The 18,286-nt window shown below is 39.4% G+C and overlaps 1 protein-coding gene across 4 annotated transcripts in view; it reads right to left on the bottom strand.

Moving 5' to 3' along the window:
• Map7d2 (MAP7 domain containing 2) overlaps positions 1 to 18,286 on the bottom strand; it is a 105,294-nt gene that overhangs the window by 6,458 nt on the left and 80,550 nt on the right. For 2 of the 4 annotated variants that reach the window (XM_031370136.1, XM_031370145.1), the window contains 9 exons: positions 16,351 to 16,481; positions 14,023 to 14,147; positions 10,914 to 11,212; positions 10,214 to 10,340; positions 3,952 to 4,174; positions 2,659 to 2,763; positions 1,621 to 1,677; positions 1,037 to 1,115; positions 397 to 583 (listed from right to left, as the gene is read on the bottom strand). In XM_031370136.1, the coding sequence (XP_031225996.1) occupies positions 397 to 583; positions 1,037 to 1,115; positions 1,621 to 1,677; positions 2,659 to 2,763; positions 3,952 to 4,174; positions 10,214 to 10,340; positions 10,914 to 11,212; positions 14,023 to 14,147; positions 16,351 to 16,481 (1,333 nt within the window). The remainder of the gene's footprint in view (positions 1 to 396; positions 584 to 1,036; positions 1,116 to 1,620; positions 1,678 to 2,658; positions 2,764 to 3,951; positions 4,175 to 10,213; positions 10,341 to 10,913; positions 11,213 to 14,022; positions 14,148 to 16,350; positions 16,482 to 18,286) is intronic. The other 2 variants (XM_031370144.1, XM_031370153.1) reach the window with 1 other exon arrangement.

The following is an 18,286-nucleotide window of genomic DNA, read 5'->3' as shown; positions in this document are numbered from 1 at the left end:
GAGAGAGAGAGAGAGAGAGAGAGAGAAATAAAAATGATGCCCTGGTGGAAAACCAACTTCCAGATATCCTGTTGAGTTTGAGAACTTATCTTTGCTTAGTGCTTTCCCTCCATCCACAGTCCTTCTTCAGTACATAATATGCCACAAAACCCTGTCACTGGTTTTGCTTCTAGGATGCCAAACTTGAGATACTTATATTATACCCATGACAGCTTTCCTGAATCAACAAAACCTGCTTTCAAGGTGATTCACTACAGGTGAGGAAGATGAGTGAAGGGATACAGTAAGAAAGGTATATTGTAAAGAAATAACTAAAAGAAATGAAAAAAGTGAAAAAAGAAGTAAAATAAGGACTGGCAAAGAGATTGAGCTTCAATGCAACATAAACGAACATACCTCACATCCATAGACTGAACTTCTTCAGTTGAATCATCCAGACTGTTTGATTTCCCATCAAGGGCATCCAGGTGAACAGGTCCCCCAACCGGTTTAAGACCAGTAGAAAAAACGTCTTGGGGAAAGGTCTCTGGAGCAGCACGCTCTAAGACATTTACTTTCTGGCAGGTGTTCAACATATTGATTTCTGATCAAGAACACAAAGTTTTCAGATGAATCATAATGTTCAAATTTAATAAAGCAACAGGAAACATAACAAGGCAATTATTCTCATCTTTTCTTTCACTAGTAAAACAATAGTTTTATTATTATTTTTGGAAAAAGAGCCACCAGTAATTCCATGCAATGGAGTATGATCTTACTATCAATATCTGCAAGTCTCAGTTTAAGAGACAAGCCAGGTCTTAGTAATATCTGATATGCAGTCAAGGTTCCTGGAAAGCATCCTGTTATTAGAGTAGCTAAAGAAGGCAGTGGGTTTCCAAATGGAGCCAAAAGCCCTTATGCTAGAAAGATGTCTCAGGAAGCAAAACTGCCAGGAGTCACTGTCCTGGGCCCAGCTGCACTATCCTGACCTCCAGCAGGAAGGTTCACTAGTCCTCATTACCTAAAGGATCCAAACACCAGACCTCACACTCACCTATTTTGTTGGGGACAACTGGTTTTGTCTTATTTTCAACATCTGCAAGAGGCTGGATCTCCACTTTGGGCTCTTCCTTCTGGAAACAAACAGAAGGTGGATGACTTGGAAAGAAGGGGGAATGGAAAAAAAGAAAAAGTAATAAAGAAATAACTATAAAAAAGAAATAATTTTTTTAAAATGAAGTTACTGGCAATGACTGAGGAAGAAATCAAGAGATGATGTAAGGATGAAAGACTGACATAAAGAAAAACAAATATTTTTTTAAAGCACCAGGGAGTATTTAGAACACTTGTGGGCCATAGCAGGAAGTGGTTCTTTGAAGCTTTGTGTATCTCTTAATTATTATGTCACTTTTCTCTTCAACTACTCTGTCTTTCCTTGCACTACCACCCCACTGCTCTGAGGGAATCTTTTACCTCTGAAATTCTTCTTTCCTTTAAGGTCTCAGTTCCTTCCTAAGCCCCACCTTGACCAGAACAGGAAAAGTCTACGTTTTCTATGCATTCTTCTCCAATCTTCAACCTCACTAAATGTATTCTGCTGTTCTTCGCTCATGACATAATGGCCATCTGAATTCCTACCTTCACTTCTAGAGACGCATCACTCTTCCTTGTTCTCTTCATGATTTCATCTATTCTCTGGGGGGAAAAGTAAGAGGCCTCTAAGAATAAAATTATATAAAAAGGAAATTGGCTCCATATGCACTTTCATATCTCTCAGAAAAGTTGTAAAAGATAAATGTCAGCAGACAAAAAGTAGCAGAGAAATGTTTCCCATTGGTGCTGCAGAGAACTTCCACTGCTACAAACAAGGTCAAAGGAGTGCACTAATACAGATCTAGAATTAACATCCAATTTGTACACTAGCTTTCTCCTTCTTCTCCTTAAATTAACAAATTACTGTCTGCCATTCAAGAGGACTATACAATAGAAAGCTAAGTTGACCAGTAGCTCACAAAGGATCACAGATCTCTTAGCTCCCAGACCTATAGCAATACAAAACCCACACTGGGCCACAACAAAAACGGGTCTGCATGATCATTTTCCTTAAAGCCAACTTAATACATAAGTATGTTAAGTTTAAAAGGAATAACATTTTCAATATAAAGACAAACACTGTTTAATTAGATTCAGATAGCAAGTCCTGGCTAAACTATATGTTGTTTACAAAGTCACTAAGAAAGGAACCTCATGATAAAATTGTCAAGTCAAAAAGAAACTGTAACTATATTTATTAATAATAGGGCTTCAACATCCTTATTCTCTCTCTTCTCTTCCTGTCTTCCTCTCTCTCTGTCTCTCTGTCTTTGTGTGTGTATGTGTATGTGTGTGTATGTGTAACAAAACTGACAGAAATGAAAGGCAAAATGGAAAAATTCAAAATCACAAAAAGATCTCTATTGTTTTGAGAGCTGAGGATTAATAAAATGACTATATATATGATCAACAAGCACTCACACCAATGGGCTACATCCCCAGCCCACTAATGGAGCTTTCTAACCACTCCTTTTCTGATAACCAATAGAATATGATGACAGAAAAAAACCATAATAAAAATATAGACTGATTACTTCCTGTTTCTTTCCTCACCTTTGGTCTGCCTGATCCCTCCACTCTTACCTTCTTCCTCTCCAGTCGTTCCTGCTCAATTTGCAGCATGATCTGTTCTCTTTCTAAACGCATCTGTTTAGCGGCATCCTGCGCCTTTGCGTCTGTTGCTTCTTTCTGAAAGAAACAAACCAAGGCACAGGCTCTGGTAAGGTAAGAAACAGTTCTGCACAGGTGCCTTCATCCCATCATTTCCCTCAAAGTCAATGTTTCAATGTTTAATGTAGACTTAGGCAGCATACTTCTGACACAGCAGGTAAGGTTGAGCATGGTGCATATACTCTCACCCAACCATAAAAACCACCTGTAGGTAGTTTTCACAGATGGTGAAGGTCTCTGTGTTTATGGGCAGGCTCTGGCCAGGAAGTGTGCATATAGGCAGACACTTCCAGAAGTTAATTCCTCAAAAAGTAGTATTCTACAATGTGGTGGTTTGAATAGGTTTTGCCCACACAGACTCGTGTATTTGAATGCTTGGCCCACAGGAGTGATGCTATTAGGAGGTGTGGCCTTGTTGGAGGAAGTATATCAGTTGGAGGAAGAGTTTGGGGTCTTTTAGTGCTCCATCTCTACCCAGTGTGGAATCAGAGCCTCTTCTTCGCTGCCTGTGGAAGTCAAGTCTCCTTTTGGCTGCCTTTGATTAAGACTTAGAACTCCCAGATCCTTCTCTAACACTATGTCTGTCTGCAAGCTGCCATGCTTCCTGCATTCTTTCCTTAAAAGTCTTTTAAAACTAGTACAAAAAAAAAGTTGCATAGTGGGCTGAACCTCTGAAACTGTAAGTCAGCCCCAATTTAACTATATTTTCTTTTATAAGAGTTGCCTTGGTTATGGTGTCTCTTCACAGACATCATAAAACTCCAACTAAGACACACAGTAAGGAGCAGTGTTAGTCAACTGCCCAGTTTCCTCACTCCTCAGGGAGAAAATTCTAAGTCATTATCATTAGTCTCAGGGGTTCCAATGGCACTAAGTTCCAGTTACTCAAAATAACTTATTCATTGATATACTTATACTTTCTTTATTCTCACACCAGATTCATGAGATTTTCTCCCAAATAAACCACTGGAACCCCTATTCTTATTCAAGTGTCTCCCTCTAGTAGAGAAATCCAAACTGATATGAAACACATTAATGACTTCACTTTATTTCACATGAGTTACATTTAATAACCAATACAGGGAGTTTAAGAAAAACCTTTAAGTTATTATTATGGTTATTATTATGACTCATTCATATTGAACAGATTTTGCCTAATATTAATGCCATTGAATAACAAGAAAAGTCTGAGACCTCAGGCTGTACCTGCTTTTCAATCATGGCTTTTTCCTTCTTTTCTTTTTCTTGTTTTTCCTTTTCTTGCTTCTCTTTTGACAACAGCTCCTCCTCAGCCTTCTCTTTTGCCTTCTCTTCTGCCTTTCTTTTCTCTTCTTCCTCCTGTCGCTTTTTTTCCTCTTCTTGTTTATAGGCCATTTCTATGCGCAGCCTTTGCTCCTCTGCCTTTCTTTTCAATTCCTCTTTTTCCAGCCTTTTGAAAACAAAAGCACTGTTAGAGGATGATACACTCCAAAGGCAAACTGCCAAAGTTTAGTACTAACCATGGCAGATAAAGCTCAACATATTCACACACACACTCTCACTCTCTCCCAAAGATTAAGAGAGTAAGAGAGTGAGTGAGCAAGGCACTGTGAGAGCAAGAAAGTGAGAGCAAAAGCTAGAGCAGGAGGGGGGGAGGGGAGAGATAGATAGATAGACAGACAGACAGACAGACCGAGACTGTTATAGTGGCATCCCTAAGGTCCTAAACCTCCTTAAACCTCATTATCACTGGAAACATAAATTTTTTTCCCATATACCAGCCTCTGCTTATCTTTTCCTTGGTGCATTCAGGGAAATTCAATCCCCATTCTCTTACTGAAAAGATTTCCTTTTACCTCCCTTAAAAGTATTTTAAAGCTAGCACTAAAAAGCCTGGTTTTCCATGGGAAACTAGTAATTCACTATTTTCTCCAAGTATGAAACTTCTTACTTTAAGAACCACTTCATCTTTTCCTACCAGCCCTCTACCATAAGCCACCCCTAGCCCACTGCATTTGTCATTGTCACTAACCTACCTCCATGTTCTAGTTTCTCTTCTAGAGTTTGACAAACCTTGAACAGTTGTCATTCTCTTGATTTTTGTTATCATACCCATCTTAGCCCAGCTTTCCTTCTCTACCAAGTATTAAGTATCATCGTTCAGCAGTTAATGGACATTCCTTGCCTTGGTCATTGGCTACTGAGGAGAGTCTTCATACAGTGGACTGTATCTCTCAATCTCTAGCAGTTCACATTTTAAGTCCCTCATTGTCATAGTTGGCCCACACTATTGATGTGGTCAATGGGCCTTGAATTGTTTAGTCTTGTAGATGTGTATGTGGGCTTTGCTGTTCATTATTCCTGTGTTTTCAATTTTTATTTTAAAGCTTCACCTTCACCACCAATCTTTATTTGATCTTAGCCAATCCTTTGGTGACCTTCCCTGGTGAGCACTGTACAGACAACTTGTATCCTCTTCCTTCCATCAGGGTCTCCCCAGACTTCTGGCTCCTGTGACTGCACAGAGGCTGCTCTGTTCCCCAGTTCCCACCCTGTGTGGTCCTTAGGATCACTCATGCCCTTCCTTAGTTTCCTAGACTAACTAGAGAAAGGCTGATTGGTGGTGTACTTTTTTTTTAAAGATTTATTTATTATTGTAAATAATTACACTGTAGCTGTCTTCAGACACACCAGAAGAGGGCGTCAGATCTCATTACGGGTGGTTGTGAACCACCATGTGGTTGCTGGGATTTGAACTCAGGACCTTTGGAAGAGCAGTCAGTGCTCTTACCCACTGAGCCATCTCTCTAGCCCCTGGTCTTGTGCTCTTTAGTCTTGGCTGACATGTTTTTAGTCATGTCTCTTGCACTCTATGTGGACAATCACCTTTTGTCAACCTTTATCCTCATTCCAGTTGACAGTATTACCACTACTTTTCAGGGAAAACTGTGACCAATTCATCCTGCCTCTATACTTCGCTCATTAATTCACTCTATTAGTACTGAGAATGTTTCCTGTCTGGTCTGCCTAATATGCAAATGATTGTAAATGTTACCACTTGTGCAATTAATCCCATACCTTCCCATTACTCTTACTTTTGCTAGTTTCCATTCCTTCCAACGCCAGTTTCGCCATTCTAGATACAACTTTCAATTAGCTGCAAAAATACTCAGGTCTTAGGCATCCCGATCCACCTTCCTTAAATTCACTCCCACCTGCCTTCTGCTCTATGACCATGCTCTTACCTCTTTCAGGGTGCTTCATGTCTTTGTACCTGTCTTCTCAATAATTTAACTCCAAAAAAAAAAAAAAAATCTGTTCATTGCCTAAATCCAAGACCATTCTCAGCCTCAATATGTCTTGCAATATTGAGAACAGTGACTTTCCTTCCTGTGAGGCCCTCTTAAACAGCCCCTGGCCACTTGAGGTGGTAGTGTCCTTTCTCTCTCCTGCCTGTTACCTACCTTGCTGCTACATACACATTGGAAGGCTAGTGCCTGCCCTAGCTTATACCCGAACCACCTCCCACCTAGAGACTTAGCTAGTGACGAGCCAGGTATGAACAGCACTGTGAACCTCTGCCTGCAGTTTCAGGTCTGTGTTCTCACTTGGATAATGACTCCAGGTTGGCTATGTGGCCCGATCATGAGAAGTTTTATTTCAATATTCTTTGATATGGGCTCCTAGCAGCCATTTCAGCTTTCACATGTCATCTATTTTATTATCCCAGGAATCTCTTATCTTCACCAGACTGGATTTAGGGTATAAGGATGCTTGTCCTAACTCTAAGAATCCCACTGTATATCTTGGGCCATCCCCAAGCCCAGAGGCTAGGACTGCTTTGTGGACTTCTGAAAGAACACTGCTGTACAGCCATTTGTAACTGCATCATCTTTTTGCTCTCTTAGGGCCTTCTTGCCAGAACATCTAGTAAGATTTTTCTTTAAAGGGAATCTCCCAGATCCATGAATTGGACAGTATTTGCCTCAACAGCTAGTGACAATAACTGGGCTTTCCAGAGTTTAGCACAAGTATCTTTATTTTTATTTTTTGCTAATTTTCTTAACTGGTAATCACAGTTTTGTGACTTTAACTATTGACACTAAACAAAACAGATGCGAGGATGGTCCTATTCCATGAGATGTCCACTATGTTCCAGCCTCAGGCTGTCTGGTACTTTCCTCTCTCACCTTGCGGGTAGCACTATCAACACTTCACATTCTGGCAAGAGAGAGGAAAACTGATTTGGAGTTAAGTGTATACATCTCAATTTCATCTTGGTCTCAGGCTTATATCTGATTTCCAACTACCTGTATGTTCTGCAGGCACCAATGTTTACCTAAAATCAGATGGCTAATTTTTAGATTTTCAGACTTTTTTTTTAAACCTTTCTACAGTCTATTATTTGGGTATACCATCTTCCTAAATACTTCAAATCAAACCTTAGCATCTTCTCCAAAATTTGCCCCTTTCTTTTTACTTGTCTCAGTATGTATACACCATTTTCTTCTGCCTTCACAAAATTTTAGCCTGTGAGTCTACTTAACCTACTGCTATTACTGGTAGTGTTTTAGTTGAGTTTCTTCCTCTTCATTGAGCACCAAGCAACAGTGATCAAAGACTGTACTCTGGCATTTTAAAATGTTAGCCAGAAAAGGGAGACAACCTGTAGACAAATGAGGCTATGTTAGTCATGAGAAAGCTTAACTCAAAGGGTAAAGAGAAACAGATCAGTTCTCTCTCTGATACAGGTCCAGAAATGCCACAGGAGTTATTTGACCTGTATCTTGAGAAACAAAGACTCATCAGATGGCAAGGAACATGAGTTCATGTGAAGGCACAGAAAAAGGAAGTTTTTTATTGTTGTGGAGCTGCATACTGGAACATATGAGGAGGTTTGCAGACTGGCCTAGATAGAGAAGGCAGAGGGGCAAGGAGTGGCTGGTCCGTGGTAGATTTGGTAGGATTTGATAAACCCTGCAGTCAAAAGAATCACTAACAAGGACAATCACATTTATTTAAGAAAAGTCACTCTGGAAACAACATGGACATCAGTTCTGGGAGATCTGAAACATTCAGCTAAGACTCTACAGACATAGTCTAGATGACCTATCTGGTGCTGGAGAAGCATGGGGAGAATGCTAACATGAGAGCCAAAGAAGACTTAACTGATAACTGATGTGATGTGAAGGATGACAGAAACATTGAAAGTAGCTTTGAGATGTCAGAAACGGTGTATATGGGAATATGGAGTGCATAAAATGAGCAAGAAGTCTGAGTGACATATACTAATTTATGCCTTTGAAATGCTGAATGAGGTAAATATGAGACACAATAAAATATATTTGAAAATATAGGATTTGCCTTATAGACAAATGCTAGCTAACAACTTTCTGAGATAAGGAAATGATTTATAAAATGATGTTATGTGGCAATAAACAATGATATATGGCTAACAACGCTAAGGTATTGAATTTTCCTCAATTCACATATATCTAGATGTTATGGTATAATACAATGCAGCTTTAGAGTAAATTCAGGGCATAGGCACATATTCAGTAGTCTTCAGTGTATTGCAGAAAAGTATAGAAGGTTTACAAAACAAAGCTACAGTTAGCTTCAGAAATAAACATAAGGTAAAAGGGAAACGGACTCAGGAAGGGAAATGAGAACAAGTTCATGGCTAAGCATGAAACTGCTGCATCAACTGTCAGCCATAAATATTTTGAAGCCCAAGAAAACTGGAAGGATGTCAGGGGTAATAGCCAGCAACACTGTGTGCAGGGGAGACTTGTCAGGCAAAAAGCTAGTTAAGGACTACCTGGAGTCCAGGTAACATTTAGGAGAGATGCAGGAAAGATAAAAAAATAAGGATAAAAACAAGAACGAGTTCCACGTGCCAAAGGAAACCAATATCAAATTAAGAATTGGGTAGGGCTGGAGAGATAGCTCAGTGGTTAATAGCTGTTCTTCCAGAGGTCATGAGTTCAATTGTCAGCAACCACATGGTGGTTCACAACCATCTATAAAGGGATCTGTTGCCCTCTTCTGGCCTGAGAATGTATATGCAGCAGAGCACTCATACATTAAATAAGTTAAAAGTTAAAAATAAAAAAAAAAAAAAAAGAATTGGGTAATGAAAGATTGGAGGGTGTGTAGAAGTGTGCAGGGTTTGAGCTGAGAAAATAAAGACAGGAGCTAATGAATTCTTTCTGCATCTGGGCTGTGAAGGAAATGTGAGAGAGAAGAAAGTATCTAGAAGGTAAATAATCAGTTCTTAAGTACACAGCAACAAGAATGTTATCTCTGTGGCCACTTTTACTAATCTGTCATTTGAAATCCCATGATTTATTACCTGTCATTTCCCTTACTTAACCTCCAGTCCACCCAAACCAGCTTGAATACACCATCCAACAAGAAAAAAACATGTTGATACCGATCAAAAGTCTGGAGTAAGAAAATATTAAGAGATGTTCAGAAGAAGGAAACTATCACCCAACTGTTAAAAAAAACCCAGATCAACAAACATTTAATCAGAAACCACAAAAAAATTTTATAAGGTGCTAAAGGATCAGGAATATTTTATAATTTATTATCTTAAATTCAGTGCTGGCCTTGTGCTACAGCACTGCTTGCTTCCTGCCATGTTTTCATTCTCTAAATGGTACAAGATTGTACTCTGTGATTATCCCAAGAGCATTCTTTCTCTTTGTAGTGATTAAATTGACCTTGTCTTTTAAAGATGTGATTCCTTTCTGAACACAAATATAAGAAAAAGCAGGACTACCAGTATCACAGAAAAGTGTTCTCGTACTATTACCACAGTGGCTTTCAAACACTGATGAAACTGCTAAAGTAGGATGAGACTAGAGCAAACACATTTCCACTATGTTCTCCCAGACACTTCTGATAAGATACTCTCCCACCATTTAGAGAACCACTGCAATGGCATCCTTTGTCTTGCTCCAAGTGAGGATTTTCACATAACTCATTCTCATGGGCTAGGGGTTGGCTCTTCTCTCTAGCCCCTTATCTCTGGGACTCTGATTGACTCTCTTTTCTCCCTGACTTTCGAGCACAAGTTAGGATCATTTGGGACACAGAGTCAATATCTCTATATCCAGAATCTTTTGTCTTTCCAGAAAGACTCAATCGATCATAAAAGTTCAAACTCTCCTTATAGTTCTACTAGAATTGCCTCATTTCTTTATCTAAAAAGGGAAAAGAAGGTATCTGTAACATTTAAATCCTGGAAATGTGAATTTCTAGGTCCTCAGAATAGAGCAACTGTTAATAATATATAGAAGAAGATGCAGTCTCCATAGCACCTTCACTGTAGTCCATACAATCTATATTCCACTACTTCTGTCCAGGTTTTGGCAACATAAAAATTGTAAAACGAAAAGTAAGCTACTTTTCCAACCCCACCTTTACAACAGTTCCAACCCCACCTTTATAACAGATCACACAAGTCTAAGTGCCTGTATACCTCTTGTGTTCTTCCTTCTCGAGTAGTTCTTGCTCCTCTTGTTCCTTCTGTAGCCGAGCCTGACGTCTCTTTTCAGCTAGGATCTTTGCAGCCTCCCCTGCATCAGTGGTGCCTGCTGTATGTTTTCCTGAGGCAGTCAGACATTGGGAGCAAAAAAAAACATAAATAAAAATATCAGGGGAAATAAACACGAGTCCACTCACACAGAAATGGACACAACACTATTTAACTCAGTATGGTGATGGCAAACACTGCAAAACAGTACTAAAATTAGTCACTAAGCAGAAGAAGCTGCAATGGGCTAACTTGGGTGTGTTTACTCCTCAGTAGGGGCAGGATGAATATAAGGGTACAAGCAAGTTCTACAATACTACCTTATTAATGAACTCGCTGCATGACAGAGACTTTAAAGACTAAAGCTAGTGCTTTGTCATGCAGAAGATGCACATGTAGGCTGTACATGGATCATCTTAGCACTCCTATGAAATCTTACCACCATAAGCAGAGTCAAGATCTAGGTCTACTCAGAAAGAAAAAAGGATTCAAAAATTATGGGCAAGCCTGAGAAAGCAGTACAAGGGGATAAACTGTCCTAGCGGAAAACTCAAAACTATGAGAGTGTGGTATGTAGATCAGGACAGAGGGAGAACAATGAAGGGAAAGGTAAATCTAACTGGCAACATCAACAAAGAAGGTTTACCTGCAGTGTGCTCAGCCTTCCCTCCAGTGGTAGAATGTTTCTCAGCTGCATGCTTATCAGCTACATACTTCTCAGTGGCATCCTTGTCAGCCATGTGCTTCTCTAGGGTTTCTTCTCTAGGGAGGTCAGTGGTCTGCTGACCAGTGGCACCTTCCTTTCCCTTATTACTCTTTTCCTTCTCTGCCTTCTTCTTGTGTGTTTCTTCAGTTGGAATGGGTGGAAAGTAACACTTCACAGGAGACCCTAAGTATGTGGGCTTCACTGTCTTTGGAGACTGTGGATATGTCTTTGAAGTTATCCTGGAAAACAAAAATAAGTCATAACATATTGAGCTTGATCACAGAACTTTTCATAAGAAATTTTGCTCCAGGAAACTAATTAACTTCATCCTTATATAGAATCAATTGTAGGGTTTAGAATATACTCCCCAAAGTCATCCTGAAAGAAATACATGGTTCCTGTAATATGTTCTTGGAAGAAAGAGAAATATTTTAAGAAATCTAGCTGCCCTAATTTCATCTGTGTTTTGTGGCAATGTTCAGGACAGGATAGTAACATGGTTTGGATATGATTATTCAACAAAAGACCTGTGTGTGCATGTGCATGCACGTGTGAGTGTGTCCCCGTCCATGTGTCCATGCTGTAGTGCACATGTGAAGTCAGAGGACATTTTGTGGGGTCATGTCTTGCCTTTCACCTTTGGTGCTCCTGGCACCAAACACAGGTTTCCAGATTTGGGTGGCAAATGCCTTTAAACAATGAATGAATCATCCTACTGCCCCCAAGCTACACTTTCTGGTGATTGAATTATTTACTATAAGGATGTGTTAAGAGTGTGGACCAGCTTTTCCTGCTCACATATACAAGACCTTTCATATGTGCCTAGTTTTCTTCTTTACTCCCATGCAGCATGAGTACCTCACCAGAAGGCAAGGGAATGCTGGTACTATATGCTCTTCATCTACTATGCCTCCAAAAACTGTGATCCAAAACAAATCTCTTTTCTTTATGAAACATCAAGCTTCAAACATTTTGTTATAATGTAAAACAAGTTAAGACAGATTATTGAGCATTTCCTATCTCTTCTTTTTAGATGAACACTAGAGTTGGACTTGGTTTTAGCATATGGCAATAGACAAACTGGTTTTATTTTATTTATTTCATGCTTTATTATCAGGAAAAAAAAACACATAGACTCATGTGTTTGAAAGCTTGGCCCATATGGAGTGGCACTATTAGGAGGTGTGACCTTGTTGGAAAAGGTGGGGTCTTGAAGTCTCAAATATATTCCCCTCTGCTGCCTTCAGATCAAGACATAGAACTTGGTTCTTCTAGTACCAAGTCTACTTGCAGAGTGCTATACTTCCCATCAAGACAAGAATAGACTAACAGTAAGCCAGCCATAATTAAATGTTTTCCTTTATAAGAGGTGCCTTGGTCATGGTGTTTCTTCACAGCAATAAAACCTTAGCTAAGATAGGAATTTTAAAGAAAATGTTGTCTCAAAAGCTAACAATAGTATGAACCAAAACCAGAACGATAAACTTGTGCTGGCTAGTTTTATGTCAACTTGACACAAGCTCAAATCACTTGGGAAGAGGGAATCTCAAATGAGAAATTGCCCCTACCAGATTGGCTTGTGACAAGCCTGTGAGGCATTTTCTTGTTATGATGTGGGAGGACCAAGCTCACTGTGGGTGGTACCATCCATGTGTTTGTGGTCCTGTGTTCTATAAGAAAGCAGGCTGAGCAAACCATGCAGAGCAAACCAATAAACTCAGGTGACAGCAGAAGCTGATGAGGATGTGGAGAAAGAGGAATACCCCTCCATTGCTGGAGGGACTGCAAGCTGGTACAACTACTCTGGAAATCAGTCTGGTGGTTCCTCATAAAATTGGACATAGTGCTACCAGAGGACCCAGCTATACCACTCCTGGGCATATACCTAGAAGATGCTCCAACATGTAATAAGGACACATGATCCACTATGTTCATAGCAGCCTTATTTATAATAGTCAGAAGTTGGAAACAACCCAGATGTCCCTCAACAGAGGAGTGGATACAGAAATTGTGGTACATCTACACAATGGAGTACTACTCAGCTATTAAAATCAATGACTTCATGAAATTCTTAGGGAAATGGATGGATCTGGAGAATATCATCCTGAGTGAGTGTCTTAGTCAGGGTTTCTATTCCTGCACGAACATCATGACCATGAAGCAAGTTGGGGAGGAAAGGGTTTATTTGGCTTACTTCCATATTGCTGTTCATCACCAAAGGAAGTCAGGACTGGAACTCAAGCAGGTCAGGAAGCAGGAGCTGATGCAGAGGCCATGGAGGGATGTTCCTTACTGGCTTGCTTCTCCTGGCTTGCTCAGCCTGCTCTCTTATAGAGCCCAAGACCTCCAGCCCAGGGATGGCACCACCCACAAGGGGCCCTACCCACTTGATCACTAATTGAGAAAATGCCCCACAGCTGGACCTCATGGAGGCACTTCCCCAACTGAAGCTCCCTTCTGTGATAACTCCAGCCTGTGTCAAGTTGACACACAAAACCAGCCAGTACAGTGAGGTAACCCAATCACAGAAGAACACATATGGTATGCACTCTCTGATAAGTGGATATTAGTCCAGAAGCTCGGAATACACAAAGTACAAACCACAAACCATAAGAAACTCAAGAAGAAGGAAGACCAAGTGTGGATATTTCATTCTTTTTTAGAAGGGTGAACAAAATACTCAAGGGAAGAAATACAGAGACAAAATGTGGAGCAAAGACTGAAGGAAAGGCCACTCAGAGACTGTCCAAACTGGGGATCCATCCCATATACAGTCACCAAACCCAGATACTATTGTGGATGCCAAGAAGTGCTTGCTGACAGGAGCCTGATATGGCTGTCTCCTGAGAGGCTCTGACAGTGCCCAACAAAGACAGAGGCAGATGTTCACAGCCAACCACTGGACTGAGCACAGTGGAGGAGTTAAGAGAAAGGACTGAAGGTCTTTGTTGGCTGTAGTTTTAGCAGAGCAGAAGCCACAATGTTGGATGGAACCAAACTAAGTTTGACTGTTAACCAACAGAGTTCTATCAAGGGAAATATTGCTTACTTGGATTTCACAGGAGATGACAACCTCTTAGAAATGTCTTCAGGAGGCTCGCATCTTCTCAGTGGGGACCCAAGACCCCCAGAAGAAACAGAAGTTGCCACTCGTCCCTTCTTCACTTTCTCCATCTGTAAGGGACAAAGAATATGATAGCCACAGCTCATGACTGGTACTACTTCTACAATTTAAAGAACCCCAGATCAGAGTGACAGAATTTTCTTACAGAGGTATGAATATAAAGGCTTAATGCTTCATGTAACATGAAACTTTGTAGAGATTTATGATACTATGATATCATTATATTTAGGTCATCAAGTTGGAAGAATAATTTGTGCTTCAACATGGATTTCCTCTGCCCCACATCTTGATATCTTACCAAGAGGTAACAAGCAGAATAACCATATAGTGGCCCTAAACTTATAGGAACTAGAAAGAGTACAAAAACATACACTTGTAGCTCAGAAGTCTCTGATTCCTGTGTCTGAAGTGCATGACATTTTCAGCAATAGGGACTAACCTTCCACCTCTGAGGGCAACTAAGGCAAAGAACAATAGCCTATGTTTTGGGTGTCTCTTGGACAACCCTGACTTAACAACTAAAAAGAGGGCTTTCCATACTTGGTTATGTACTTAGGAATTACTAATATATATTCATATGTATGAATATATATTATGTATATGTATATATACATACATACATACAAATATACACATACACATATATGTAACAATAATTAATGTAAAAATAAATCATGAATTTGAAAGAGAGCAAGGAAAAGTATATGGGAGGGTTTGGAGAGAGGAAAGAGAAGGTAGAAATGATGTAATTATAATTTCAAAAAATAATTTAAAACATTAAATTCATACAAACAAAAGCATACATTTACTACAAAAGCTTTACTAGAAGAAGGTGACTTTAATATCCAAAATGCTGAGTAGGAAATTCTGAGGCATGCATGGTATAATGCAGACTGCAAAACACACATTTCTCTATTTTCCCCCTCACCTCTCTTGGCGAAAAGGAATGGAAATCACTGACTGGCCTGCAGATATAGCCCCACCCTCTTTCCTTACTACTTTTCTGTAAGTCCTCATTTGGTCCCCAGAAATGGTAACCTTCTTCCACAAATAGCCTACCTTACAGAAAATCTAAGAGTCAGATATTTCCTATTTTAACTATCTCAGGGCAAACATGAATTTGAAAAAAATAAATGTTTTTACAAAATGCTCAACAGTGCTAAGGATGTAAAACAGTGGTAGACTACTCATATAACATGTAAGTTCCTGGACTTGCTCTCTAAGACTACAAATAATAAAAAATAATAAATAATGAATGAAGCTAAAAGGTTCAATAGAATTGTAATAGTTTTAAAATAAATTTTATGTACTAACAATTGATACATGATCAACACTATTGATTATATACATATGTATATGTATATATGTTGATTCCTTCAACAGGTGGCACTCAACTCCCTTTGTATTGAAGAACAGATCTAAGTAACTTGCTTTTAATGACCTGCATAAGGCTTAACTCACAAGTTGGGGATTAAAGGCATTACAGCTTCCCACTTATAACCTGTCTCTTGGATTGTTTGCTCTGAGAGAAGTCAGCCGTTTTGTACTCACAAGTAGGTCTGTGGAGAGGCCTGTGGAATGAGGAACTGAGGCTGTCCCTCCTTCAGTAGCCCTGTAATGAAATTCTCACAAGAGGCCCAGTCAGGCCTTCAGATGACATAGCCCTGGTCAGCATTCCAATAAAATCCTCATAAAATCCTGTACCAAAAGCACCAAGCTCTTAATTGACTTACCTTCAATTTCAAACCCAAGGAACTTAGGAGTGAAGACATACTATAACACAAATAATATGGCATATATAATTTCTTAATAGATACATACAATTGAGGTACCTGCTTAACAGTCATTTCACTAACAGTGTCCATATGACATAAAAAAAAAACATGCAAAGGCTATTGTGAATGAAGTTTGACCTAGAACCTCAGTTTTTGTTTTATACAGAGACAAGAGTCCTAGAACCAGATAGCCTGAGGAAGCAGAATGGGTCCCTGCAACACTCCTTCTGACTCATGTCCCCTAGAAGAAAGGCTGTACTATTACAATAATATCATCAGGAATCTGCTACAAGGCATTAAAGTTTAGGAGAATGCAAAAATGTTTGATAATTTTCCAAAGCTTTGTAAAAACTTAAACCAAACGCATCCTTTGAACAGTCCCTGGAGATAGATGAACAAAAGAGAGACCCCAGGTCAATGGTAGAAACAATCACACTGTCAGAGAAACTATAGAGTGAGGAAGAACATTTAAATTTACCTGTGAAGGCTCTCCTCCAGCCATGGCTCCCTTCCCAGCATCTCCCAAGCCAGATATAGGTGTATTCCTCTTTTTCTCAGTGGTCCGTGTTGGAGAAGACTTGTATGAAGATTTGAGAGGGCTCCCGAGAGCTACACAAGGACAGGCATGGAATACTAGAGAGTTACAGTACAATAACCAGAAAATAAAGGAAGCACAGATGGAAAAAGCAGGAGAATTGGGAGTTGAAAAGAACTTACTTCTTTAAAAATGTAATGTATAGTCCACATTTAAAAAAATATTATGGTTTTTCTACTGTATATAGATTAGATTTCATCTTAATTAAGACTCAACAGTCACTTTCATTTGAGTGGTTAATGTACTTTGGAACTAAGCAGACTTTGCCCTGCCATCTGATAGCTCAATTTCCTTGTACAGGCTACTTAATGTCTCTAAGCCTTAATTGCCTTATACAGGCAGAACATAGGAGTCCTGACTGCTGTCTTTGCAGGTCTGCTTACAAGGTTGAGTGAGCTTTGGTCAGTATCTAGGAGCTTAGATTTTAGGAAGGTTTATGCCATTCACTGGTGAATGCTTTAAAAAAATTCACAAATGCTTTTTGTAAAAATAACACATTCTAAGTGTGTAAAGTTTGGATATCTGTTTGGTAGAGAGTGCCTACATAACTAGTCTCTGTTAAAGACCCAGGGCACTAAATCTTTAGTGTGTTCCCTCAGTTCGCAACACTATGTGTGTTGTTGCATGACTCTTCTAGGAGATCTTTGGAAACATAGACCTGTTTCCTCTGTACTTTTCATGCACTCTTCCTTTTGCTAACTTGGTTGGGTATTTTGCTATTATAATGAATCATAGCCAGGAGCTATGAGTCCTCTGAGTTCTACTGATGAATCACCAAACCCTGGTATTCTTGGGGGTCCTAGAAACAACTGATATCAGAGGTGGGAATTCAATCCTACAAAGGATAATAGATGGAAAACACCAATACAAGGAGGGAAACTATACCCTAGAGAAAGCAAAAAAGTAATCTTCTTTCAACGAACCCAAAAGAAGATAGCCACACAAACATAAAAATAACAATAATAACAGGGAGCAACAATCACTATTCCTTAATATCTCTTAACATCAATGGACTCAATTTCCAATAAAAAGACATAGACTAACAGACTGGCTATGTAAACAGGACTCAACAGTTTGCTGCATACAGGAAAGGCACCTCAATGTCAGAGACAGACACTACCTCAGAGTAAACGGCTAGAAAACAATTTCCCGAGCAAATGGTCCCAAAAAACAATCAGGGGTAGCCATTCTAATATCAAATAAAATCAACTTTCAACCTAAAGGGATCAAAAAAGACAAGGAGGGACACTTCATACTTATCAAAATAAGATCTACCAAGATAAACTCTCAATTGTGAACCTCTATGCTTCAAATGCAAGGGTACCCACATTCATAAAAGAAACTCTACTAAAGGTCAAAGCACACATTGTACCTCACACAATACTAGTGGGAGACTTCAACACCCCACTCTCATCAATGGAAAATCATGGAATTAGAAAATAAACATAGACACAGTGAGACTAACAGAAGTTATAGACCAAATGAATTTAAAAGATATCTATAGAGCATTTCATCCTAAAACAAAAGAATATACCTTCTTCTCAGCATCTCATAGTACCGTCTCGAAAAATGACCATATAATCAGTCACAAATCAGACCTCAGCAGATATAAGAAGACTGAAATAACCCCATGCCTCCTATCAGATCACTACAATTTAAGGCTGGACTTCAATAGCAACAAAAACAACAGAAAGTCCACATACACACGGAAGCTGAACAATGCTTGACTCAATGATAACTTGGTCAAGGAAGAAATAAAGAAAGAACTAAAGACTTTTTAGAATTTAATGAAAATGAAGATGTAACATACCCAAACTTA

This window comes from Mastomys coucha, chromosome X, assembly GCF_008632895.1.
Source record: "Mastomys coucha isolate ucsf_1 chromosome X, UCSF_Mcou_1, whole genome shotgun sequence".
Classification (NCBI taxonomy): domain Eukaryota; kingdom Metazoa; phylum Chordata; class Mammalia; order Rodentia; family Muridae; genus Mastomys; species Mastomys coucha.
Note: the sequence above shows the minus strand (reverse complement) of the source record. Positions and strands in the feature narration are given on the sequence as shown.